The sequence below is a fragment of the Gallinula chloropus genome (genome assembly GCF_964237585.1).
Source record: "Gallinula chloropus genome assembly, chromosome: 15".
In the NCBI taxonomy this organism is placed as follows: Eukaryota; Metazoa; Chordata; class Aves; order Gruiformes; family Rallidae; genus Gallinula; species Gallinula chloropus.
In genome coordinates this window covers 3,104,920-3,131,666 of record NC_140100.1, presented here as the reverse complement: position 1 = coordinate 3,131,666, position 26,747 = coordinate 3,104,920, and the positions used below count along the sequence as shown (strand labels likewise).

The window sequence follows — 26,747 nt, the reverse complement described above, 5'->3', positions numbered from 1 at the left end:
TTACTTTGCCTTGTAAAAAACTTGGATGCCTGGAAAGTAACGTGTGCATCACACATCTGTGGAAAAAACCAAATAGCTCCTTTACTAAAAAGCAATAATCTGCATAATGAAACATTAATAGATATTTTAAGCTGCAGTCAGTGCCTGGAAAATAAAAACTATAAGACGATCATGATTTTTCTGTCCTCATGTGGTTTATTTTGCTGTTTACACACATTTAATTTCCTTATTCCTGCTCCTCAAGTTCCATTCCCTGTTCTAATAAATTTCTTTCTCATTTGTAGGCCAGGCTAACCATCCTTCCCATGGAAAAAGAGAACATACCCAGTCCGTTTGAAATCTGCTGCTATTTATTTTATTGGTCACCGTGTCAGACATGCCTGTGATAATGGGATGATGCTCGGCTGCCTGTTCAGTGGCGTTAACTGCTTTGTAACCTCAGCCTTTTATGGTTTGGTGGGACGTGATTTACAGATTCACAGGACTGTAGGGGTTGGAAGGGACCTCCAGAGTCCAACCAGCCCCCCCCCCCCATGATGAGATGCAGACAGAAAGGTATAATAGCAGTCATTTCCTCAGGGATTTTTGTTCTCTGGGCCCTGTTCACAAGTGCCAACGTGCTCCCCAAGATCTGTCCCACGCCGCTGGGTCCTTCTCCCAGTGTGGGTGCTGTTGGTTAGCTCAGTGGGACAGCAGTATGCACAGCGTGGGGAATCAGCCGTCTGACCGGGGGACTGGCAGCGGGAGCTTCACCCAACTGCTGCTTTGGTGCAGCCCCTTCTGAGAAGAAATTGAAACCTCATGCCCTGCCATGCCATTTAGTCACTGGCACGGGAAATAAGGGAAACGCTGCTGCTGTTTCCTTCAGCCAGGGCAGGAGGCCGGAGCCCCTCACAGCTTGGCCAGGGCAGGAGGCTGCAGCCCCTCACAGCTTGGCCAGGGCAGGAGGCCGGAGCCCCTCACAGCTTGGCCAGGGCAGGAAGCCGGAGCCCCTCACAGCTTGGCCAGGGCAGGAGGCCGGAGCCCCTCACAGCTTGGCCAGGGCAGGAGGCCGGAGCCCCTCACAGCCTGGCCAGGGCAGGAGGCTGCAGCCCCTCACAGCTTGGCCAGGGCAGGAGGCTGCAGCCCCTCACAGCCTGGCCAGGGCAGGAGGGACCCACGTCCCTCCCTTCGCTGGCCTGGAGGTGCGGGCAGCCGGGCACCAGGCAGCAAATCCCGCCCCATCTCCCGCTGGGGTCTCGTCCCGGCTGGCTGCAGCCAGGAGCGGACACCGGGGGTGACAGGGCGCGGGGCGGGATGGGCCCAGGGCTGTTGGGAGAGCTCCGGGGTTGGCGGGAGGAGAGGCCGGGTGATGAAGGCGCTGGGTGACCAGGGCCCGGGCGGCGGCGGTAGGACAGCGCCGGCCGCGGGTGTGGCGGGGCACCGGGAGCAGCCCGCGGGGCACGGCGGGGGCGCCGGCAGGTCACAGCTCCCCGCTAGGGGGCGCCCGGCGAGCTTAGGGCGGAGCTGCCGCCACCACGTGACGCGGGCCTTTTGTCATAATGCGCTGGGTCACGTGGGGGCGCGAGGGGTTGGGCGTGCGGTGCGTCGTTGCGCCTGCGCGGTGGGGCGCTCGCGGCGGCCCGTGCGGTTACTGCCCGGGAAACCCCTCGGCGGAACGTTGAGGCAGGGGCGGCCGAATCGCCATAGCGAGCGGTGGGGCCTGGGAGCGCCGCCTGCGAGAGAGGGAGCGGAGGCCTGAGCCCGGGGCCGCGGGGGGCCTCTCCCCGTCGTTCGCCCTCTCGTCGGGGCCGCGAGGAGGAGCCGGGAGGGCGTCGCCGCCGCTGCCCGTCTCGATCGCCCAAGGGCCGCGGGCCGGAATCGTTGCGGGGGCTGGGGCCTCGCAGCGCCGCCGCGATGGAGCGCTGAGGCCTCGGCCAGCAGAGTCTGCCTCAGGCCGCGGGGCCTGGCCATGGCGGAGCGCCGCGGCCTGTGAGCGCCGGCCTGCTCGAGTTCAGCCCGCGCTGCTCGCTCCGGCCCCCACGGTCGGTGGGCCCTTCCCGCGCCGCCGCGGGCCCTGACCGGCGCCGTCTGCTGCGGTAGGCGCCATCGCGGAGCGGGCACCGCCTGGCTCCGATCATGTCGTGCGTGCACTACAAGTTCTCTTCCAAGCTGAACTATGATACGGTCACCTTCGACGGTCTCCACATCTCCCTGTGTGACCTCAAGCGACAGATCATGGGCCGGGAGAAGCTGAAGGCGGCGGACTGCGACCTGCAGATCACAAACGCCCAGACCAAAGAAGGTTCGTGGGGGGCGGTAGGCGCGGGGGCCTCGGGGATCGCACGGCTGGCGGCGTAGCAGACCGCCCCGCCGCGGCCTGCTCTTTGTGGCTCGTCCCCGCGTAGCGTGAGTCAGCCCGGGGCCCATCCCGCCGGCGTGCGGGGGGACAGGGAGGGCGAGCGGCGCCGGGGATTAAGCACGGTGGGAAGCGATAAGGTGATTCAGCTGCGGTTGGTAGTTGTGACTTGTGCTGGGGCCTCACAGAGCTGTTCTTCTGGAGTTGCTGTTCGGACCAGTACCTTCAGTTGTGTGTTGTGGGCGCGGAGCTACGCGTATACGTGGTTGATGTGCGACATACGGTGCTTACAGAAGTTTTGGTTTCCTGGAATTCTTCTACCTAAAATGATAAGGAATTTGGAGGGGCTATCTTACAATAACAAACTTGCCAGATTTTTGAAATGTGCTGGAGAAAGCTGAAAGGTGGTTTTGTTGGCTTAATTTTGCCTTCAAGTTATTTTATCCCACTTCATTGGAAAATTGGTTTTGTGCCCATTGCAGTTGTTGTCACCAGAAGAACTGAAGTTTTCTGGCAGAATGCTTATAATGAATATATGTTAGAAATGCTTGATTCAGAGATGAGTTTTATGTTACTTAGTGTGGTATTTCAATGATCTGCCATCTTGATAAGGTTGAATATGATTGAACACTTTTGGATGCAACATCAGAAATAAAAGTGTTGTATGTTGTAACTGTAACTTCAGCCCTAGCCTTTAAAATGGTTGGACCTAACTTGTTTATCTACAGGTATTCAAACTATTTTCAGGAGTCTGAAGAGGCTTAGCAACACAGTGTTATGGGTCTTAGAGATGGAGGCAGTTGGATTGCATGAGGTAGATAGGTAGAGATACACTTCAGAAATGGTGAATTTTTCTGGAGGTATTGAATAAAATAGTAAAAAGACCAGTCTTTGTTGCAGACTGCTCATAAATATGTTGGCCCACTAACATGCAGATGCATAATACCAGTTTTACAAAGTGTTTTGCTTTGTTCTTGTATGTGTAATCAAAAGCCAGTGGGGAAAAAAAAGTGGTGTTTCCTAAAGGTGAAATTAAGAGGGATATCTTTTATACTTTTTAAAGAGCATTACTCCTGTTTAACAGGGAGAAGAGCCTCCTCTAGGTAACTTGTGTTGCACTTTGACCTTCATAAAAGAAGTCTGAAATTTTAAACTTGTTCTATTGGTGGCACAGATGCTTATTGAAGTTTTTGTAAGCGTGTTTTCTATGTGAAAATGCAAAAATCTCCCAGTGGTTTTCAGAGCAAAGCTAGAAAACACATTTCACTGCAGTATGTATGTATGCATGCCAATTTTTTTGCTTATATTCGTAGCAGTTTTTATGAATCAGATGTAGATGTTTAAATTCACCTTCAGAATGTATGGGGGGGGAATTAAACCAGGTTATCCTGCATAAATGAGATAGTTGGAATTCTTAGATGTGGACATAAAGTATTGGGGTTTTTTAATAGCTGTGCAGGAGTCGTGACTTAAATGCTAAAATTATCTTGGAAAGAACAAAGTGAAACTTGAGTGAAGATAGATAGCCTACTTGTTCAGATTTTTCAGAGTACTCCAGACTTGCTCTTTTCATGATGGAAATCTAGTATCAGTAGAAAAAAAAATCATATTATTAACATTTGAAGATGCTGGGAAGGCAAAGTGGATGATTGGGACCTGTTGGGGAGGGGGTGTCCTCTTCCATCCTTACTGTAGAAGGCAGAATTGCCTTCAAAAAAGCCTTTACTCAAGAACGATGCATTTAAACTTGCCTTTTTTCTAATTTAATCTGAATTTCTTGACCTGTTTTCCACAATACTGTGGAAGAGCTGCAAACTCCAGAACTGATGTTTAAGTGCTCTTTTTGCCCTGTAACATTTTGGATCAAAGCCCTGAAAGAACATGCTGTTCTGTTTATCAGGCTAAACACAAAGATCTGTAAAACCAAAAATGTGACTCTGAACTGGTCTTAGATTAATAGTTTATGGAAGAATATTGCTCTTGAACTCAGAACTTGCTTGAGTTAGTGCTGTAGTATGCACTTGATAGATTTAGTAGTGCCACGATGTGATGTCTTCCCAACAAGCTCATGCTAACTCAGAGTGAAATCATTTGGCCTCACAGCTGATGCCTGTCTACTGGAATGTCTTCAGCACTGTGCAAACTTGGCATTTTGGAGAAGGCTTTTTAAATGCTGCCCTTCACTGTGCCACATTGTTGCAGTGCTAATATGGGTGATTACTGTGGCTGTACCTCATAGTGCAATTAATTCTTGGGTTGCCACACAGCTTATTGTGCGGAGCTCTGAGAAAGGATATGGAGTTCCCCATTTCCTGGGCGAGTTGAAAGTAAGCTACATACCCATTCAAAAATACGATGTTAACAGTGGAGCTGTTACAAGATAGTATAGGATGTTACAGTGCAGTGGGGATGTGCTGTCAGCAGGGTCAGTGTCCCTTGGACAGGTGCTTAGTGGGGTTCAGTACCACCTTGTCTCCACCATTGCTTTCCTTTTCCCAGTAACATGCTGAAGCAACAGGCAGTGCCAATAAAACATTGTAGCATCAGGCAGTCTGTATAATCAGATTAATGACTGAAACGATGCTAGATTTCATTGACTCATCCTTTCAAAGCAATATAGGTGTTCTTTGGAGTACAGTATTGTATAATAATAATAACACAAATGAAAACTTCCATGAACTGCTTGGCCTACTGAACTAGGTAATTCGAGAAATGATGGTGGACCAGTGGTAGGTGAGTGTTGTGGTTTAACCCAGCAGGCAGCTAAAACAGCCACACAGCTGTTTGTCCAGCCCGCCTGCAGTGGGATGGGGGAGGGAATTGAAGAGAAAAAGGTAAACCTTATGGGTTGAGGTAAAGGTAGTTTAATAGGGCAGAAAAAGAAGACTTAAATAGAAGGCAAATGATACACAGCACAATAGCTCATCAACTGAAGTCAATACTCATCTAATTCTCAAGCTGAACTGCATCCTGAGGCCTGCCCCCCTAGACCATGACATCATATGGTATGTAATATCCCTTTGGCCAGTTAGGGTCAGCTGTCCTGGCTGTGTCCCCTCCCAGCTGCTTGGCTGTTCCCTGCCTTCTCATGGGCAAGCCAGTAGGAAAAGCTAAAAAGTTCTTCACTGCTGGGCAACAACTGGAAATATCAGCATGTTATTGACATTATTCTCATCCTGAACTCCAAACACAGCACTGCATCAGTTACTAGGAAGAAAATTAACTCTTACCTGAGCTGAAGCAGGGCAGCGAGATTACTGATGCTTATTTTGGTGGAAGCTGAAAATCCAGAAATAGTAGTCCAGTCTGTTAATCAGGATGTTTAGAGGCAGTGCTTTCAGTGCCAGCTACGTAGAGGATTTGTTTGTTGCAAAGTGTGCAAGTGGTGGTGATTAGAACAGAGCATTTAAAAATCCCATAATGAGCAAGCGTATTTTTAAGTGCTACAGAGAAAGGGTGTTCTTGGGAGTTACCCTGTTTGCTGGTGGACACAGTCTGGCATGTTAGTAATTTTAATTTCTTACTCTGTAAATCCTTCTCCCAGTAGCATAATAGCTGGTTAGCAAGGCATCTAAGCCTAATAAAGGTTTTTCTTTGTGGTTTCTCATCTAGGCTTGCCTTTTGATGCTTTCTGTTTTGATGAGCTGGGGTGAAAAAAATGGGTGGAAATAGTTCTCTAGATAGTGTGCAGGGGGATGCTTTTGCAATGCTGAGACAATCAAAATGGTGGATTAAAGCAAGCCATGAAAAAGTAGGAACTTGTTTCAGTAATATGCTTAAAGCATGTATATGACAGAAATTATTAAAAGTAGCAGATTATCATGCATTAAATGTAAAGCAGTATAAACTTCAGTACATAACTTGAACTGTTTGTACTCTTGTGCAGTAAGAAGGTTGTGGATATTAATGCAATTGTTGATTTACTATTTCTAAGTCAGTACAAAGTAGCAGTCAAAGTAGCTGTTGTTTAACTTGTCTGCCTTCATTCATTCCTGGAAATACTTTTTTCCCTTAACTCTTTGAAGCATACTGTTGTCTCATAGAATAGACAGCAAGTTTTAGACTGTTAGGTCTCTTCTGCTCTTGACTTTGATGTTGCATCCAAATCTTCCTTTGCTTTTGCAAGCTTTCTGAGTTGAATCCTTACTTTTAATCACAGGTTAGATTTTCAAAAGCCTGGTAGCCACTTACTGGTCACCACTGGCAGTAGAAGAAGTTTTGTGCTATAAAAGAGTAGGAATCAACAATGTTATCTTCGGCTTTGTTGAACACTTCTGTTGGAGCTCTGCTTGGACAAGTATGAAAAGTAGCCTTGTTGAGTATGATGTCACTGCGTACTTTGCAGATGTTGAGTCACATGGTGAGGCAGAGTGACACTGCTTTGCAGGTCCTGGTAGTTGCCAAGTCTCTGCTAGGGGATGGTGCTGCCCACGGGAACAGGATCCTGCTGGGAGATGCCAACATAGTCTAGCAGCTCTCAGGCTAAACTGACATCTGTTAAATTTAAATGGAACAAACAAAAATTTCTGGAGACTTCAGGAATGGTGCTCCAGCTGTAGTCCTTTTCTGTTAAGGACCAAACTTGTTAGTCTACATTGTTTTACTTCATCTTTAATAAAATGTCATCCCCAGAATGAATTCAGTTAATTGAGGTGAAGGAAAAATAAATGTATTGAAGCCAACTGCTATCTGTCTTTCTACAGAACTAATTCAGCAATATATCTGCTGTGTGTGTACTCCCACAAGTTCTGGCGCAGTGACCAACCTAGTGTGATACTTCAAGTACCAAATACAAATACGTGCCCTGATAAGTGTCCCTGACAAAGCCTTTACTTCACCAAGCTATTGTCAGTCTTCAGTTGAGCCATTTATATGAATGCTGAACAACTTCTATGGGGAATTCAGTTTTATCAGGATGTTATTACATGGCTGGAGCTTCACTGCACGCTTAAGCGGACTGAAAGCAAGCCTATCTATGTGTGCATGCAGATTGGTTGTTCAGCAGGCAGATGTTAATACTTTTGCCAGTGAATTGTGACAAAATAGTAAAAGAGGACTTAACTTTCTGCATCATGTGCCTGTTGTTCATGTTGCAATTGACATCTGCAGGTTTTCATAATTTGTGAGAGAGGTACTGCCACTTCTCATCTTCTGCAATGCTAAATTTGGCACAGGTCTAGGAAACTCCTGCCTTTCGGTGGAGCCCCTGTTGCTTATCCTGTATCTCTAAAATCTCAGTCTTAGTGGTTTGTGCTCTGGCCCAGAAGGAATACACTGTGTGACTCCAGCAGGTAGAAACAGCTGGGTTGGTCTTTGGGAACTAGGGCTGGCATGATCTCCCAGTTGTTTGGGCCTTGGTACTGGCTCCCTCAAAAAAAAAAAAGTCCTGGTGCAGCCTTTCTTCACAGGTGGCTGTGTAATGGTTGGATTTCCCTTTTGAAAAGGGCTCTAGGGGTTAGTTTCAGAATATCTGACTTCTGTAAAAGCTTCCAATTTCTTCATTAGTAGCCCATTCTGTGGTTTTAAACTGCTTTGTTTAGAAGTTCAGAGGAAGCTTATTGTTTCCCTGGGGAGGGAAAGACCAGGAATTAGTTTCAGCTAAATGATTTCTTAGTTTTCTGAAGAAGCATTCTGTCATTTTGAAATAGAAGCAAAACTTCTATTTCATTCTGGTGTAGGTATGGTTTGGTCTAAGAAAGGTTTCTGCACACAGGAATAATGCACTTAGAAATGGGAGCATAAATTGCAAAATACTCATATTTTGTGTGTGAAGAGAGAACTTGACTAGATACACAGCATCTTTGGTTTTCAGTCCATTGTTTGGATTTGGTCTGCAAAGGTAAAGGCTTTTAATATTTAAAACTATAAGCAGATTACAGGGAATGACTGCTTATACAACTGTAAAATATTTAGTCATATCAAGCCTATGTAAGAACACCGATTCTTGTGGAGACATCTTTGTTTTACACTTGGTCAAAGTGTCTCAGGTAGTAGGGTGGTTGTGGTGTTTTTCCTTTGAGTCTTACCTAGGAGGTCAGAAGGCTTTCTTCTTCAAAAGACTAACACAGTGTAAGCCAAGGCAAAGCACAGATGGCTTCAGGCATGCTGTTTTCTAAAGGCTTTTAAAGGCTGGCTTAAGTAATTTCATTTGAGTCTTGCTGCTCTACAAAGAAAAAAAAAAAACATGAATTGAGAGAATTCATGTCCCTTTGGTTACTTTTTGCTAGATAATTATCCTAAGAGGTGGTGTAGTTCTGCATGGCTGGGTTCTGGTGGAGGAGGGGGTGTGCTGCAGGGGGTGGCTTCTGTGAGAAGCAGCTAGAAGCTCTACAGGCCGGAGAGAGTAAACACCAAGGCTGGAGTTCTGTTGACCAAGGCCAAGCCAATCAGTGATGGTCACAGTGCCTCTGGGAATCCCATTTAAGAAGTAAAAAAACACAAGCAGCCGCTTTTTGCCCCCAGAGAAGGGAGTGAGAAGATGTAAGAAACTCTGCAGGCACCAAGGTCTGTGAAGGGTGGGGATGCCCCAGAACTACTTGGGTGGGCATCTGGCCTCCAGCCAGGGCCAAACCACCACAAGAGGGGACATGGCAGTTCTGCCCTACTTGTGAAAGCAAGCTCAAAAAACCCCTGAAACTTGTATGATCCAAATTCTAGCACTGCCAGTTTCGTTTCCATGTAAATGTAAAGCACTGAGCAGCTGAGGAAGGGTGGTTGGTGCTGGTTTAAGTGCCAAGAGTGTTCTGCCAGACTGCTCTGCACTAGCAGCATAGGTGAAGCAGGTTTAGTTAACAACTATGGAAGCAATGACCAAAAGCGTTGGTGCTTCAGTTGAGTGGCTCTTTTGTTACAGGCAGGCAGACTAGTCAGGCTTCAGAATGTGGTTTAGTCGTGTGAGACTTAGTTGTGGTTTGCTTCTCTCCAGAGAGCTATTGGGTTTGTACCCTAACAGAAGCAAAAGCAACTCAAAGCTAGATGAGGAAAGCACCTAATGTAATAGCAGGCTCTTTTGGTGACCATTGAGACTATTTTGCTATTGGCATTCAAACTTTTTTTTTTTTTAATGAAAAAGATTTTGCTGCTTCTGTTTGATAATCAAATTCAAGGATTTCTTGAAGTGTTCTTGTAGTGTTGAGACAATAAAAGCATGATGTTACATATAAAATTTTGCTTTCCCATTTGTCAAGGGATTCTCTGAAGTGCTATATAAATACATATATTAAAATAACATTCTTATTAATTGACTTATTTTTTTTCTGTATTTATGTTTCAGAATACACAGATGATAATGCGCTGATTCCGAAGAACTCATCAGTAATTGTTAGAAGAATCCCTATTGGAGGTGTCAAAGCTACCAGCAAAACATATGTTATGTAAGTATCCATAAAGCATGGTGGTATTTGTGATGGGCTTCAGTGCATTAACTTTTTTATTGATGGTAGTTTACAGGCACATTCAGAGTGTACCTTTATTCATAAAGGAGCTGTTTGTTTTTCTTTTAAATTTCTCTAGTGATAACTAAGATGATTTCTTGGGGTTGATTCTTCTGATACCCAAGTTATAGATCCTGTTTACTTGGAGAAAATCCGTGGTGTTTGTGCTTGCTTATGTTGCTTTTGTATTAAAGAAAGATATGCACTGTAGTGTAAACTTAAAATTTGTTCCCAAGAACAAGAGTCAAGTGTTTGACTGTTTCTTACATTTACGGGAGGGGGACTGGAGTATGGCAGATATTCTTATGCCCCAATTCTGGGGGGTTTGCATACCAGCAATAGAGGAAAGGCCAGGGATTGGCAGCTGGTGAAACATGCAAGCAAGGTTTCATTCATAAGTGATTCCTGTTAGTTTCCTAAGGACAATGTCCCTTGTGGGTAAGAGGAAGAAGAATAATATCCTTAACTGTATCACCTCTTTTGCAAGTATGATTGAGGAGTAGTTACTCCTTTCCAGACTTGAAACTCAGAAAGCAGTTTAGCACACTGCCAAATGTTCCTAGTTATCTTAGTCTGAATTTATCCTAAGTTGGTATCTGTCCTCCAGTTTTTAATTCTATATTGCTGAGATTTATGGAAAGCAGGTAATTGGATGTATTGATTAAAGTACAAATACTCAAATGCTACCCTTGACTGCAGCATTATTGCTGCCACTTCTGTATTCATACACTCCAGTTCTAGATCAGCTACATTAAGGCAGCTGGAAAACGTGATCATTCAAACAATGCTAAAGATGTGCCTCTCCACCACAACTAGTAGATATTATTAGCTTGTGGTTTTGTCATGTTCTCCTGTTGGCTCTGAGTAAATGCACTGAGTTTCAGTGTGTCTCGAACAGTACAGCAGCATCCTGGTACATATGAAGTGTTTGAGACCAAGAAACCCCTGAATTTATGTGGCTCTGCATGAAAACTGTGGGTGTATTACTGCACTAGTTGTAGTGCTTGCAGGCACTACCTAGTAATTCTGGGTACCACAGTGTTGTACTTAGAAACATGGCCTTGTTTTGGGAGGTAATTCAAATATGCTTAGTGCTGTCTTGTCAATTCATCCTGTTTCTAGTTGGATGGCCCCCTTTTCTGGTATTGTAATGCTGCCCTAAAATGAGAGGATAGATGCTGCTAGTGTCTAAGATCAATACGTGTATGTGGGCATAATGAAAGAAAAAGACTGCTGTTTCAATGTTGAAAACTAACTAGGCAGATTAGCTTTCTATTCCTTCAGCTGGAAGCATTGCAGAAACAGCCAGCAGAGTGATTAATGTTTGGGAATTACAAATATGTGCTGTAATGGTGGAGAGGCATTCAAAAATGTGTTAATCACCTTGTAGTATGTTCTTCAAGGTAAATGTATGAGGAAATTTGTGTGGTAGGCTAAAGTATTTCCTTGTACTTCCTCATCTTTAGGAGGTACGTGGCTGTAATGGCAGGTCAGGTGGTGTTCTAGCAGTGGCAAGAAGCATGAAACTTTTCTATTTGTACATAAATTCTGTAGCAGCCTTTGAATTGTCTCTGCTCATGGGACACTTTTAGTGATGTATGAATTGCTTGTATTAAGGGTTGCATGAATGATTCATGATGAGTAGCATGCTGATACAGATCAATGATATGTGGAATCTCAGCAAATTTTCAAATGTAATAAATATTTCCTAAAATACTGTAGCATTTTCAAGATTTTCTTAAAGCAAATTCTGGCAATTAAGACCTTTTCTTTTGTCACAGGACTCCTAAATCGCACAAAATCCTAGAAACTGCTTTCAGGTGATATTTCTACTACTATTTTTAGTCAATATAGCATATGTAACACGTTTAGTATTTTGGCACTTTGATGGCTAAATATAGTAGATATCTGAACAGTGCTTGGGCTTCCACAAAGAAACAGTTTTAAGCACTGTGACATTTTTATGTTACTCCTTTGTCAGATGACTGATTTTATTTTTTTTCTCTTAAAAGTAAACTTGCACTTAAAAGTGTCTAGACTACCACTGTTCTCAGATACCAGATCCAGTGCTTTAATTTCTATTTGTAATACTAGGAATATACAGCTTGGCTACCTTCCTATTTTGATGGTTGATTATTTGAGAACAAAACTGTGGTACAGACATCATGGGTTTGATATTTACATAGCAGAGAAAGTATTTGAGGACTTCCTCTTGCACTGTTGTGTTCAGTATTTAAGTTTTAGAGTAATTTGTGACAAAGTAGAAACATGATTTGGGGTGTGTTTTAGTTGCGTTGTGAATGTACCAAGAGAGAACATTTTTACATAAATTTCCACATTTGTTTGACAATCAGAACGTGATGTTTTGATGTTCAGGCCTTATAATATTTTTTCACTGCTTTATGTTGGGTGCAAGTGTTCTACTGTAAATTCTGATCACCTTTATTTCTTCTTCTAGAAGTCGAACTGAGCCAGTGAGTGGAACATCAAAAGCAGTATGTAAAAACACAATCTCACACTTTTTCCTACACACTGCACTTAATTCTAAACAATGTAGCCTTTATTAATTTCCCAGCCATTAACTTAATATTTTCCAGTAAAACATAGTATATGTTGTAAATACAATGTATTTGATTCAGCTTAGTAAAAAACCTGATCATTTGCACAGTTCTAATGTGACTCTTGGTATTTGTGCCTAGCAATGCGTTGTATTTCATATTGAATATGCTAGAATCTTTCCTGTATGACTTTGTGTTGTACAGATAATGTATGATCGTTTCAGATCACGTAGGTTCAAGGTTTACACAACTGAACATGGTGCCATGTTCTACATCTGTCTGTCTATAGCTAGCAATTTGTATGTTTGTATAGGTTGTTGTGTGCTTTTTGTTTCTTGCAATAAAAATTATTTGGAGTGTATTTTTTGCCATTTTCACATTGTATCACTTAGCTTTTGTTTTCAAATACTTTTTTGCCTAATGGTTTTTGAAAATGTTATCAAAAACCACTGAGAAACCATTATTGTTAAACTGGTACTGTTTCTTACTTGGGGGTTCAAACAAATACCAAAACTAATATATCCCATATGTTTTGAGGACAATTCTGTGCAGCTAAATGATTCCTTTGATGTCCTTAAATACTTGGGTATTTGTTCCTAAAACTGTATAATTGAAGCGATATTGTTTGGGCCCCTCTGAGTACATAAATGTCTTTAATAGATTGCCATGAATTTAAATATCGTTGCTACACAAAGTGGTATTCTAAAGTTCTGCATTTGATCTTTCCACTTTATCTGATGAAGCAGATGAGTTTAATAGTTTGTCTTCAAATATCTAATATAAATTCTGGCACAAAGTTAGAGCCTGGTGCATTTGTGGGTAAAATCCCTGTCATTTTTCTTAACTTCTGCTTGCAGTACATTTTTGGATCTGGGTGACTTCAGGGTTGGATGCTGATGCTTTAATTTTTCAAAGGTTAATCCTTTCTTTAGTATACCACCACTTTGAATTTACATTGGAAAAGGAGCAGCATTTTTCTTCAGCTTTAAAACATTGTCTTTCTGCTGCTAAAATATAAGTTAACACACAAATACTTGACTAGTAATGGTCTAGTTCTTGATTTGATTTGCCACCTCGGTTGAACGACATGTGTAACTAAGCATTTCAAAATAGTCCTTTTAGTAATTTTATACTATTTGGTGGTTTTTATTTTCATCTTTATTTTACGTATAACTGCTTTTTCTTCACTAGAATGGTGTGAGGCATTACACTAACCCTGGATCATTGGATCTGATCACTTGATAAGCTGTTAGGATAAGTTAATCTAGAAATTCATGAACTCTGGGTCTGTGTTCTGTGAAGAATACAGCCTCTGATTATTGTGGAATAGTAGACAATCAACTGAAAACTTCCTGTGTGTAGGTATAAAAACACATCAGTTTAAATCTGCATCCAGAGTTGATGATTGATTCAAATTTCCTTTTTGGACATGAATGCCTCTCATTGTGAGTTTGAGTTAGTTTAACTGGCCCAGTGACCCGAGTAGTTAATGTAATGCATTTATGTAAACCACATTTATAGTACTTGATCTAATTCAGATGGGTTTTTATTTCTTGAAAACAGTTCTTTTTGTTTACTAGCATGTGTATAAACACAAATCACATGTTCATAAATAAAGTTAACATTCTTTTAGCCTCGTGTGTTCCCTGGCATGTCTGTATTACGTTTCTAAGTAGGATCTTACCACGATCTAACATAGATGTCTCAAAGAAAAACGTATCCTGTTGTGGGAGGGAAAAGAGTTAGTGTTAGTTAAAACTAATTAAAGTAAATGAAAGGCAAAGCAAAAGCATTTCCCTCTAGCTTGCTTTCTTTGGGTTGTGGGTAGCCATAGGGAGGACGGAAGCCTTGCATCTCTCTACAGGTTTTCTTTCTTACTGTAAAAGCACTGCAGCTGCATGTGCTTCTAGTGTTAAAAACACTATTAGCTTTATGCTTAAAGATGCCTCAGCTCTTGGTCTAAAGTGTGGGGATTTTGTATGTCAGTTTGGTTTCTTTAAAATGCATGTATTTATGTGTTTCAAAGCAGAAGCTGGATCTTTAGTAGGAATAAATCACTGGAAAGCTTGCTGATTGTTGTTGATCAAACAGCAACAGCAAAATTTAAATTAGTTAAGATTTTTTTTTAAAAGGATGCCCAAAAGCTTTGAATATTTTATCATTTGTCTTGCTCTTTTAGCTGTCACTCTACACTTGTAAATTTGCGCTGCTCTCTTATTCTTACTGCAGCCAAATCAAGGAATTGGATCTTCTTTGCTTTAGTGTTACTGTTTCAGTAACTGCAAGGATCTCTGGTGTTTGTCCTTAGAAGCTGCAGAAATGCAGAGGGTCATGCCCATTGTTTTCACACTGTCACAACTGTGATCTTTTCTGGCTGAATTTTTAGGTTAGTCAGGGTATCAGGTTTTAGGAAACCACTGTAACTTAAATGTAGCACTTCAGCCAGTGAGTCTAGCCTTTTTCCTCCCATTATTTTGTCCTCTTTTCCATTTGCTTTGTTAGTTTCTGTTCAGTCCCTGCATGAAATGAGAGTTAATGCATTGACTGTGAATTCTGGTTTTGAGGGTTTGGGAGGAGGGAGGGGGTTGGTTAGTTTTGGTGGGGTTTTTCCAGTTCTTCCGCGGTATTATCTTAGGGTTGTACACAGGTTCTGTGGAGGTGCTGTATCTATGTGACTGATTGGAAAGACTGACAGGAAATACTTAGAAGAAATTTAAAGAAAAAAAAGACACAAGAATGCAGGATATTTGGAAGATTACTGCTGGGCAAACATACTAAATAGTACATTATCTATTTGCTGGTGCTTTTGGTAGCTGTTAGAAGGGAGTACTATCGCCTCCTTTAAGAAATTAGACTCTTGCCTGCAGGCCATGTAATAAGTGCTCCCTAAAAAAATACAAGAACTGATTTTATTAACAGTTGATTAACTTATATTTCAGTTACTGATCAATACTAGGCTGTTTTAGACTAGATTGTTTAACAGTAGACTCCATAGGGTGCTTTCCTAATTTCTTGTTTTCTTCTGAAGAATCACAGTATGGCAGTGGTGTGCCTGCTGTGAGAGAACCCAGGCCAGTTTTTCCACATGTAAAAGAGTGGCATATGGAGCAGGAAGCTTCAAAATACTTCATCAGGCTGCTTTTTTTCACGTGACTAGGTACTAAATGTTCTGAAAAGAAGGAAAGTTAAATCTTCTGCTAAGATTTGCCATGAAAAGAAGGTCTCTTTCCAGATCTGGGTGTTCCTTTCCAAAGGCATGTTTTCAAGAAGATTTTTGTCAGCAATACAGTAATGTTGTATGTGCTTTCCTAAACATGTAGAGAAGGAATGATTAACTGGAGTGAGGAATCATCATGTAAATGTTTTCTTCCCCAGAGTCTGCTAAACCCACTCCCTTTAATTCTTCCCACTCCATTAGGTAATAAAGGACAAGAGCTTTTTCCAATGAAGAATTTTAATCTTTCCTCAGATCAATGTGGTGACCTCTTGAGGAGAGCTGTTCAGTTTCCATTGTGAAATTTTATTCTATGGTTTTTAACAACTTCAGACGTAATCAGTGAATTGAGTGACTTTAATATTTTATTAGTGTAAGATTAAATACTGCTTGTGGTATAATATAATTAAATATACTGGAAAAGGAACTAAATAAGAGTTACCTGTTTTACTGGTGGAAAAACTGCATTTCAGTACTAATTCTCGATAAACACCACGGTCCATTACTAACGAGTGGTCTGGGAACTTCATTCTTGAAAGATGTTCCCAGTAGGCAGCTGGGAGGGGGGAGTGTGCTTGTAATGGAGAGAAAAGTTGCAGGATTGTGCTCTGAATTCCATGTTTTCATCACCAACAGTATGCTTTACACTTCCTTGCTTTTCTTCATTTAATACTGGGCTGCTATTAAAAATTGGCTTTGGTCTGATAGCAAGGAAAATACTAAATTCTTGCACTTCCCAAACTAATTTGCCTGGTAAGGTCTGTTCTGTGTTCTAATAAAACACAAGAAACCACTTTTCTCGATTTTTATAGTCTACTTTATCATGTTAAACAGCTTTAATTTAAGTGTTTGGTTGGGGTGGTTTTTCTAGACAAAGGTGGGCTACTTTCATGGCTTTTGGTTTAGGTTGGTGGTTTTGTCTGGGTTGTGGGGGGGCTGGTGAGTTTAGCATTTTTAAACTTGCTGACAGAAGGGGCACAGTTCATGTTTCAGTGCTGATGTGCCTGTGCTTTATTCGGACAGGCAGCTACTGTGTTCATAAAAGCCTAACTGTACATTTATAAATGGTGAGACATTAACTGACTAATTTATAAACAGCACTGAAAAAAGGTTCCCTTTAGTGATGCTTCTTTCTCAAACTTAGATATTTTTTATTAAATCTTGTCTAGCTGAAAATTTATGGCTTCCCTTTGACTGTTAAGCAGTTGTGAGCATTTGACAAGGGTCCTTCTTTGAGATATTCTGGAGCACTAAGTTGAGCTCAAGTGGGTTTGGTTATTTTAGTTTCTTATTAACTATATAGGCACTCTTATAAGCTCTCATAGGTTTGGACTGTGTTTTGAATAAATACATTAGCTTGGAAATGCCTTTTTCAGTGACGCTCAGAGGATATAATGCAGGCTTTCAGACTACAGTAGAGGTTAACTATTGCTATGTTTTGACTGTAGAACTTGAATATGTGTTTAATTTTTTGTGAACAGATTGATGACTCTTCTGCATCTATTTCTCTGGCCCAGCTTACTAAGGTATATATATATATATTCTTGTCAAATACTTTAAAAAAAAAGTGTTTGCTTCCTATTTTTAAATATATCCTGGGATCTATAGCTGAATAACTGTTGTAATTTGAAAAAAAAAAAAAAACCCTTTAATTTCTAATAATTTCAAGTATTTATTTTAACTTTAAAATGTGTGTATAATTTGATACTATCCTGTAAAGAGTAGTTCCCAGTTTGGGAAGATAGAAGGGGAGTACCTTATCAGCCTCAACATAATGTTGCAGTATAACTCAACTTCAAGACACAAAGAAGAAGCCCTTCAGAAGCTGTTTACCGTTTTTCATACGTTTCGTTAATTTTGCCTTGGAAACTAACACAATTTTTACAGAAGAATTTAATTGGCTGTAAGTTATGGACATTCCAGGGGGGTTTGCAACAGCCAAAGTAGAAGCGTTTCTGTAACATGGACAATTGCATGACTATTTTGAATTTTAGTCATAATAGTTACAGACACATTCTTTGAATGCTGCACAATTTAATAAATTGTAGTATATATATATATTTAGAGTGGACAACACAACCTAATTTGTTTGAACGCAGACTGTGTAAATTGTGTAATTGTACCTAATTGTTTATAGGAATATACCAATGTGTATGTGTGGCATATTGGCAGATGTGACCTTCTGAAACTGTTGTAATGCCATGTTTTGCTATGGAACTGCTTGCCTTTTTTTGCTCTACAATGTGTAACTTTGTCTGGGAAAGCACTAGTGATTGCACTTTGTGAAAAGGTGTAGTGCTAGCCAATTAATTACTAGTCTTTAAAGTTACAAAGATTAGAGGAGGCAGGGCCTAATGCAGAGTAGCTAGTTCATTCTTCTAAAAATAAAGGCTGGAGTTCATATTCAAGAAAGAAATCTCTTCCCACTGGTAACTTCTTCCCTCTCTCACTGCAGAAATTCGATTGTGTACATTTGGCAAAAACAAAACCAAAAAATGAAAGTTTGGAAGGTAGCCACCACAAGAAATTGGTCTGCATTAGTGCTGTCCCTAAACGTGTCCTTGGTTCTGTAAACTCATGTGAAGCTTTACTCTAAAATGTGAAAAACTGTCCAAGTGGTGTACACATTTAAGCTCTTGAGAAAATTATTTCAGAAAAATACAGGAACATAACATAAAGCAGCTCAAAACTGTTACTTACTCTAACCTCTTTAGTGCAGACTGGCTTAGCCTGGAGGTAATGTGTTGACAGTTTTCTGTTTTACTATTACTATGTATTAAATGCCATATTTGAATTTTGGTCTATTCCTACTAATGTTTGTGGGTTTTGGATGTGTTTTGTAAACTGTTTGGGTTCAAACAAATTAGTTAAGTATCTGTAAAGTTTTCTGTAAATGTTAATGGAAATGATTTCTTAGCTGTTGATCTGGATTATGTTACTGTTGAGAAACAAAACCCTGTGTATATGAAACAACCATTTAATAAAATGTTGAAACTAGTTGGTTGGTTTTGTGAATGAATGCATATAAAAATGAAAACATGAGTGGTTGATCTGAATGATAGGTGCTTGAAGGTCCAAATAATTTACAGTCACTCCCTTAGACCCTGCTTGTATCTGGACTAGTGTGTAATAAAAAACATTTTGAGCAATACTACTTAAGATCAGCTGGCTTCAATAATTTGAAGATCTAGTTGTGGATAAGGTTTATATTACAATTTGTGTGTTAAAAGGACACAGTCAACCAGAAAAAACCTCTTTAAGTTTTGCTTACGGTAGTTAAATCATTTAATATGGAGTTAAATGAGGGGGGAGTTGTGCTGTTTGGACTGCCTACAGCACCTGATAATCAGATTTCTACTGAAAATTATCTTTTGTCTTGCTGAGGGATTATAAAAAGCTTGATTCCTTTTAATGCTTCTGTGTCAGAGGCTGAGTTTCAGTAATTGAAATGACTTCCCTTTCTGTTGTGTGTCCTTTTAATGCTGCAAAATGTAAATAGTGTTACTTGCATACATACTTCTCAAATGTACAGTGGATATCTTCTCATTTGAATAGTCTGGAGCTTAAAAATCAGTTCAAAAATACTGGATAGTGTATTTTTTTCTACACATAGCTTCAGTCCACTTTGAAGAAAATTGGATTGGTTACACAAGTCTTTATGTAAGGTACAAACAGAGCCTAAGGTTTTGAGTGCCCAAGAATGCTCTTTCAAGTAGGTTAACAGGCACATAAACATCATGTAATGGCATAAGGACTCCCCAGAACATCTTCAGGACAAATATTTTATATAAGCAGCTGTTTTCATGCAGCCTCAGCTAGTGTTGTGCTGCTCTTTACAGGATTGGATGAGTGGTGTTGTCTTTGGCTGTGTGGGCTTAAATGTGTTTCTAATGTGTGTGTCAAATAATTACCTGTTAAACAGACTGCCAATCTGGCTGAAGCCAATGCTTCCGAAGAAGATAAAATAAAAGCTATGATGACACAGTCTGGCCATGAATATGATCCCATCAAGTAAGTGTTGACAACATCGAATCTGTTCTTTTTAAGATTATGAAAAATTGTAGAGGTGTTTGTTTTGACCAGAGATACATGGGTACCTTTTTCTTTTTGTCCCAAAAAAACTTCTAGTTACATGAAGAAACCCCTGGGGCCGCCGCCACCATCGTACACTTGCTTTCGTTGTGGGAAACCTGGACATTATATAAAGAACTGCCCAACAAATGGGGTAAGATGGTGGAGGAGTTCTGACCTTACTTAGGTGGTTTATTTTTTTATACCTTGACAGTGACTTAAATAACATGAATATTCATGTTATGAATTGTTTCTCTTGGGTTTAAATACAGACAGTATATGGCAGTGTTGCAAAGCCCTTCAAATCAAGGGAAACTTGAAATTATAGATGTAAAATGTCCTCCTATTTTTCTAGGTCATAAGCATTAAATATGCCTGTAGATCTTTCTTTGTGAACTTCCATGTATATAGTTTGATACTTTTCAACGTTATTTAAAATTTTTCTCTAGTTTTAACTCTAATGACTCAGTTAATGTTAGTCTCTGGATGTTTATACACGAGGTATGAATTCAACCCTCACATACACATGGTGACTATCAGTTTCTTCAGTGACTGATAGATTCAGAGCTCTGAATTAAGCTCTGGCTCTGAATTGTGCTTTGCAGGCGGAGCGGGTTTCTGTCTCTTCTCTGAGTGGATGGTGAGCTGAGGGCTATTTCACCATTAAGGAACCTGAAATCAAGCCAAAGAATGTCAATTGAGTTCAAAACACTGCTCAAGCCTTTGAAACATCCTGGCTATATTCGTTTAGGGGAATAAGTAGTTCAGTTGAGTAAGCCTTACACTACATAAATGGAGAATTAAAGACTGCTGCTGCTTAAAATACTTACTGAAATCTTGTTTTAAGCATCTGTCTTGAGTTATGTCTGCATTTCTTTTCTTAACAGGACAAAAATTTTGAGTCTGTTCCCAGAATTAAAAAAAGCACAGGCATTCCAAGAAGTTTTATGATGGAGGTGAAGGATCCTAATACGAAGGGTGCCATGCTGACAAACACTGGAAAATATGCAATACCAACTATTGATGCGTAAGTATCAAATTAATGGATCAACCAAAAAGTGAATGAGAAAAAATATATGTAAATCCCTTAGTGACAATGCAGCCAAAATAGCCAGTATCTGTAATTACAGGAGAGGAATCACTGTCTTTGTATCTTAGCCTTTACTTTCCAATGCAAAATGGGGTGATTTTTCATACCCCTGAAGTTGGTTAAACTTGTGGTATGGTAGGAATCTGTATTTCTGCAAAACATTTCAGTGGTGTTTATAGTTGGAATCATTCTCTTTGAATGATTTATGCTTCGAAGGCTTCTTGCAAAATTTAACAAATAGTTGTTGGACCGAGATTTCCTCCCCCTCTGATTTGTGTAAAAATCCCTGTCTAAAACAGAGTGAAGTTTTCTTGTTGCTATGGATGAAGAAAATACTACTGTGTGCTGAATACAGTGGTTCTTTTTAAAGGCCCTTAGTAGCACTTCTGCTTTTCTGTCATGATCTCCTTTTGTGGAAGCTGTAACTTAGACTTTTCATTTATAAAATGTAATTACGTGGTGACTAGCTTTATTCTGAGCCTGCAATTTACATTTACCCTCTGGCAAAAGAGAGATGGGATTCATTTCTAGCTGTCAGAAAAACGTTTTTCTAGTTTGAGCTAATTTTTTAGTTGATCCAGTGAATGGGAGACTTCTACAGAAGTGAAATTGTTCTCCCCTCTTTCTTCTGTTGTTATGGCTATAGAAAAGTTGTTTAGACTCAGTGCCTGTGGTTTAGAAGGCTAATGTGGGGTGAGAATTCCATCTATGAACTCCCGTTGATAAAATCTAAAGCTTGGAAAAGTTTCCCTATAGCCATCTCTGACTTTTCTTTCCTCACTCTGCTTCTAGGGAAGCTTATGCTATAGGAAAGAAGGAAAAGCCTCCATTTTTACCAGAGGAGCCATCTTCCTCCTCAGAAGAAGATGATCCTATTCCAGATGAGCTGTTATGTCTCATTTGTAAAGATATAATGACTGATGCGGTTGTTATTCCCTGCTGTGGAAACAGCTATTGTGATGAATGTAAGTGTTACTGTCAGGTTCCTTAATTCAAAACATAAAATCTGATATCTGATAGCAGAAATGGGAGATAACAGAAGTACTTTGTTACCAATTCTAACTAATACTTAAGTATATCATGAATGAGAAAAGGCTCTACTCCCACAAATGGGTGGGAAAAAAAAGCAGAAAGCTTTCTCCCCTTCTTCTGTATCTAGTTAAATCCTCTTTACATGTGGAAAGCTAAGGATGAGAAAAGTGCATAATTGTGCAGATGATTGCAGCAGTGGATATTGAATGCTTTTAGTTTGTCCACAGCCCTTTCTCCCATCCAAAATTAGGTATCTAACTGATGACTTGTGGCCTGCAACAAATGGATAATTAGCTATTTAATCTACATTCTTCTCCATAGGAAAGGTGGTTAAAACCTTCAGAACTCAAACCTGCTACTGTTTTTTTTTTGAAACATGTTTTATTCATTAACCTTGAGATTGCTGACATTTTCATTGTACTGGATAGGGAAAAAAAGACTAGTGGAAACATTAAGACAGAGTCTTCTCTGTATCTTCAGGGGTTACAATAGTGAAATACCAAAACTGTATAGTTATTTGCTGCATGCCAGAATTTTTTTACACTATTGAACATTTATAGCTTCACAATCTCAAGGCCATATTCACCCATTAATCATATATGTGCTTTTATAGTTGATTAGAATCCCAAAAATTTCCTTAGTTTGGCTAAAAACTGTTTTGGTGATTCTAATTACTCACAGGTATCAGAACAGCATTATTGGAATCTGAGGAACACACATGTCCAACATGTCATCAAACAGACGTCTCTCCTGATGCTATAATTGCAAACAAGTTCCTACGCCAGGTAACGTGGTGACTTTTACATAAGGTGTTTGTAAGAAAACTCTGCTTGTAAAAAGCTGAAGGGGAAGAAAATACTTAAGCAAGGCTAAATTGGGTTAAGGCTAAATTTACTGTTCCAGTCCATTATCTGTTGATACAGAAGCTTGTAACTCTTTAGCAGTGATCCAGCAAATTCAGCCTGCACTTCTGTTTCGTGTGATTGCCACACTTCCAAACTCATTGTCAACACCAAAATACTTTAAATACAAATACTCAGTTACCAGTGGTTGACATCAGTGTTTAATGTGATGTGTTCGTATTTGTGTATGCTGAATTACTTTAGCATTAATAGCATTTACAGGAATACACGAGTAATTTTACACTGTGGAGACTTTTGTTTGTTATCTACTGAAGTGGTGTATGTTTTTCTGCCTCTAGGCTGTGAACAACTTCAAAAATGAAACTGGGTACACCAAAAGGCTCCGTAAGCAAATTCAGCAGCAGCAGCAGCCGCCGCCCCCACCACCACCACCTCCTCCACCTCCACCGCCCCTAATGAGACAGACAATAACACGCAACCTGCAACCTCTGCTCCGGCCACCAATTTCCAGACAGCAGGACCCACTAATGATACCATTAGCTTCTCTGGCTTCACGTTCTGCTGCTGCTTTGTCATCATTGGGCCCTGGTCAGGCACCTGGGCTGCCTGTAAATCCGTCTTCTGTTGTTGTCTCTGATCTCCCTCCAGCAGTGTCCCTATCTCTCCGTGGTGAAAAGCCAGATGGACCTTTTCGGTAAGTAAATCTGTAGATCAACGTGAGTATGAAAGACTGCTAAATGCTTAAGTTGAATTCTCTTCATGAGCTTCCCAGCTCATGATTTATATATAATTGTGACAGTTCCAGATAATTGTGGAAGTTTTGGAGTTTGTCTTTACTTTGAATGAGGACACTTGGATAAGTTGGAAGTCTGCCTTGTGCCAGAATTTTCTCCGAATTATTTCTTGTGTGGTTCCCTTTCAAGTCATTGAGTACAGGTGTACCCTTAAAAAGAAACCCTTTTTTTTCTCAGGAGCCCTTTGATTCTATGTGACTAGCAATTCCTAAAGTAACCATGTGGTTATGTCAGTAGTTGCATAGTTCCTGAGTATATTACTTTCTCTTTAGTACCAAGAAAATACGTAAAAAATTAAAAGTATAAAATAATGATCACAAGTAAAATTCACCAGGTGCTTCTGCATATTTTTTTCTACATTTGTATCATTATTGGAATCAGTCATCCTCAGTAACACACAGTGTGGAGTGTGATTGTATAATAAACATTGAAACATTGTCAGTTTGAACCATTGACAAACATGACTGTTTGCAAGCCACTGAAGTCATATGAAAGTACATTAAAAATATTTACCATTGTTTAGGGCTTTGATTCTTTCAACCTTGCCATGAATGCAGATAGCAGTTCTATCCAGAAGGCTGTCAAGCTCAGCTATCCTGTTGCATGCAAAGAATCACAATTGCAGATAGGTTAATAATATGTTTTTCTAGTGAGTTTCCCCTTTAAATGCCAGTAGTCCAAATAGAATTCCCTTCAATGCTTTGTTTGGGACTGTTTTGGTGAAGTTTATTTTTAATTTTTTCCTGTTTTCAGTACTCAAGCTTTATATTTCAAGTAGCAGTTCAAAACAAAGTTTTAATAATAAAAAAATGGGGTTTTTGTTGCAGTGATGCCGATGCTCTTTTACCTCCTGCTGCTCTGGTGACTGCCTCTGAACTTTCTAAATCCTCCCCTCTGTCAATCACCAGTTTGTTAGAAGAGAAGGTAAAATTTATTTCAACATAAGCAATGATTCTTGTATTTTAGTAGAGATGATTTTCTAACTGTTTGCGTTTATTCACAAGGGCTATCAGGTTCCTGTACTAAGGCAACCAGCATTACCAAGTCTTCTGGGCCCACAAGGACAATCCATACCCACAACTGGTAAGTAACTAAGGCTTTAGAATTTCTTTTGAAAAAACTGTCTTCAGATAAACTGAAAGGTGTTTTGTTTGTTTTTCTTTCTTTTTCCTCGCTCCACTCCAAAAGGTCATCCAATGAGAGCTGGAGCAATTCGTTCAGCAGGTGGCCGACCAGGCTGGGAACTGTAAGTATTCTACAAAAATTCAATATATTCCTACTTGTATCCAGTTAAATTAGGCCATAACACATAACTTATACAACAGCTGATTTATAATGAAGTAAGTATGTGCAGATAGTTGTAGAGAATGCAAGTGGTAATTAATTTTTAAATGGCTTAATTTGAATTCTCTTTAACAAAGGGGATCTGTGCTTGCAGTAAGATTATTTAAAGTAAAACTTCAGTACATAATTGAAAAGAGGACTCTGAAAAATGAACACTTTTTGAGGAAACCATAATTACATGTAAAAATTAAATATAATTAGAAGATCAGATGGAAAGCCACTCTTTTGATTACTGGCTGAATAGGGCTGAAGAAATTGATTTCCCAATAGAAATCAGCCTCCAACATTCTTTAACAACTTAGTTGATACTGACTGAGGAAATTATTGGAAGAGGCAATGGTATTTTATTTCAGTTCTGAATTTCTTCAATTTAGTCATTTCAAACTGCCAAGCTGCTTTCTCTCAGTTGAGAAGAGAGGAGTCCATGTTAGATTGCATTGTGTTTACAAAACCTTAAAACAAAAACCAGGATCCACCGTACAGATTATCTAAAATCACGAATTGAATAAGCAAGAAAGTAACAGCTCAGGGACAAGAACAGGCCAAATGCATCATCATGAGGCAACAACATAGGAAGCAGACATGGGAGAAGGTAGAAGAAGTTCGAGGGAAGATTAGTTAGTACCTGTGCAGTACTTTGAAGATCAGAAGTGTGAAACACTGAGTGTATCGAGGAGTGACAGAAGAGCAATGAGCGCTTGGCACATGAGAGATGGGAATCTCTTTTGAGCATGGGCAGCCTCCGTCGACAGTTGAAAAAGCTGAGTATAACAAGAGAAGAAGGAGGGAACTGTTGGGGGTGAGGATGTGGAAGGCAAGTATGAGGATCAAGAAGGGAGCATAGTCTCAATTGAACAATGGGGGGCAAAAATGAAAAGAACAGCGGGGAGACACATGCCTAAGTTGAGAACGAGAAGTGCTTCCCACCCTGCTCCTGCCTCGTTCGCTTTCCTCTTTACAATCAGGGCAGAGTGTAACAAACAGTGACACGTGTTTTTGGATTTCTTTAGTTCAAATCGAGGACGCCCGCATAGTGAACGTGCACAAAGGACTCAGGCCCCATCACTACCAGCATCTGCACCAGTCTTTGTGCCTGTGCCACCACCTCCCCTGTACCCTCCACCACCCCATGCACTTCCTCTTCCACCGGGGGTACCACCACCACAGTTTCCTCCTCAGTTTCCACCTGGTCAACCTCCATCTGCTGGGTACCCTGTCCCCCCTCCAGGATACCCCCCAGCTCCTGCAAACATGTCATCAGCTTGGGTACCAACAGCAGTACCAACGGCTCATTCAAATACCATCCCAACGACACAAGCACCTCCTCTATCTAGGGAGGAGTTTTACAGAGAACAACGGAGGCTTAAAGAGGAGTAAGTATTTGACTCAATGAAGTTGTGTTGTTTTTCATTGTGGTGTTTTGGTAGCGTATCAGACTGCAGTTACCCTAAAGTGCATCTGACATAAGCAGAAATGACTTAGTGTGTGTTTCCAATACGTTTTTTCATTACAGATAGTAAACATGCAAAACTGAAACAAGACAAATGTAATTCTAAAACTTTCCCTAAAATTTGCAGGAATTCTAAACTGTTTTTGCTTAAATAGGATGTTCACCTTTCGCATTTGCATGCAGTATACATTTTCTCATATTGGCCATGTTTTGTTTCTTGATGTCTTTATGTGATAAAGGTCAAACTATAATTGTAATAAAGGTCAAACTTATTTTAACAGGGAAAAGAAAAAGTCCAAACTTGATGAGTTTACAAATGATTTTGCTAAGGAATTGATGGAATATAAAAAGATTCAAAAGGAGCGTAGGCGTTCGTTTTCCAGGTAACTGCTTTACATGTCCGTAATGGAGAAGCAGATTGTCTAGAAGAATCAGGAGGAGTTCCACTCCACCTCTCTGTCGTTAGATGGATTGGATGATTCAAGGGATTAGCAGTGACAGGAGGCTCATATGTAGGTTACTAGCTCAAATATGGCAGAGATGACAGTTGACTGATAGTT

At 40.5% G+C, this 26,747-nt stretch overlaps 1 protein-coding gene across 1 annotated transcript in view; it reads left to right on the top strand.

The window, feature by feature from the left end:
* The first annotated feature begins 1,955 nt into the window (after nucleotides 1-1,955).
* Nucleotides 1,956-26,747, top strand: part of RBBP6 (RB binding protein 6, ubiquitin ligase) — a 30,720-nt gene continuing 5,928 nt past the window's right edge. The window contains exons 1-15 of the mRNA XM_084270962.1: nucleotides 1,956-2,284; nucleotides 9,612-9,711; nucleotides 11,553-11,591; nucleotides 12,230-12,266; nucleotides 17,025-17,069; nucleotides 19,466-19,554; nucleotides 19,672-19,768; nucleotides 20,502-20,641; nucleotides 21,497-21,669; nucleotides 22,418-22,521; nucleotides 22,938-23,293; nucleotides 24,221-24,317; nucleotides 24,398-24,476; nucleotides 24,582-24,639; nucleotides 25,748-26,110. Of these exons, the coding sequence (XP_084127088.1) occupies nucleotides 2,119-2,284; nucleotides 9,612-9,711; nucleotides 11,553-11,591; nucleotides 12,230-12,266; nucleotides 17,025-17,069; nucleotides 19,466-19,554; nucleotides 19,672-19,768; nucleotides 20,502-20,641; nucleotides 21,497-21,669; nucleotides 22,418-22,521; nucleotides 22,938-23,293; nucleotides 24,221-24,317; nucleotides 24,398-24,476; nucleotides 24,582-24,639; nucleotides 25,748-26,110 (1,943 nt within the window). The 5' untranslated portion in view covers nucleotides 1,956-2,118. The remainder of the gene's footprint in view (nucleotides 2,285-9,611; nucleotides 9,712-11,552; nucleotides 11,592-12,229; nucleotides 12,267-17,024; nucleotides 17,070-19,465; nucleotides 19,555-19,671; nucleotides 19,769-20,501; nucleotides 20,642-21,496; nucleotides 21,670-22,417; nucleotides 22,522-22,937; nucleotides 23,294-24,220; nucleotides 24,318-24,397; nucleotides 24,477-24,581; nucleotides 24,640-25,747; nucleotides 26,111-26,747) is intronic.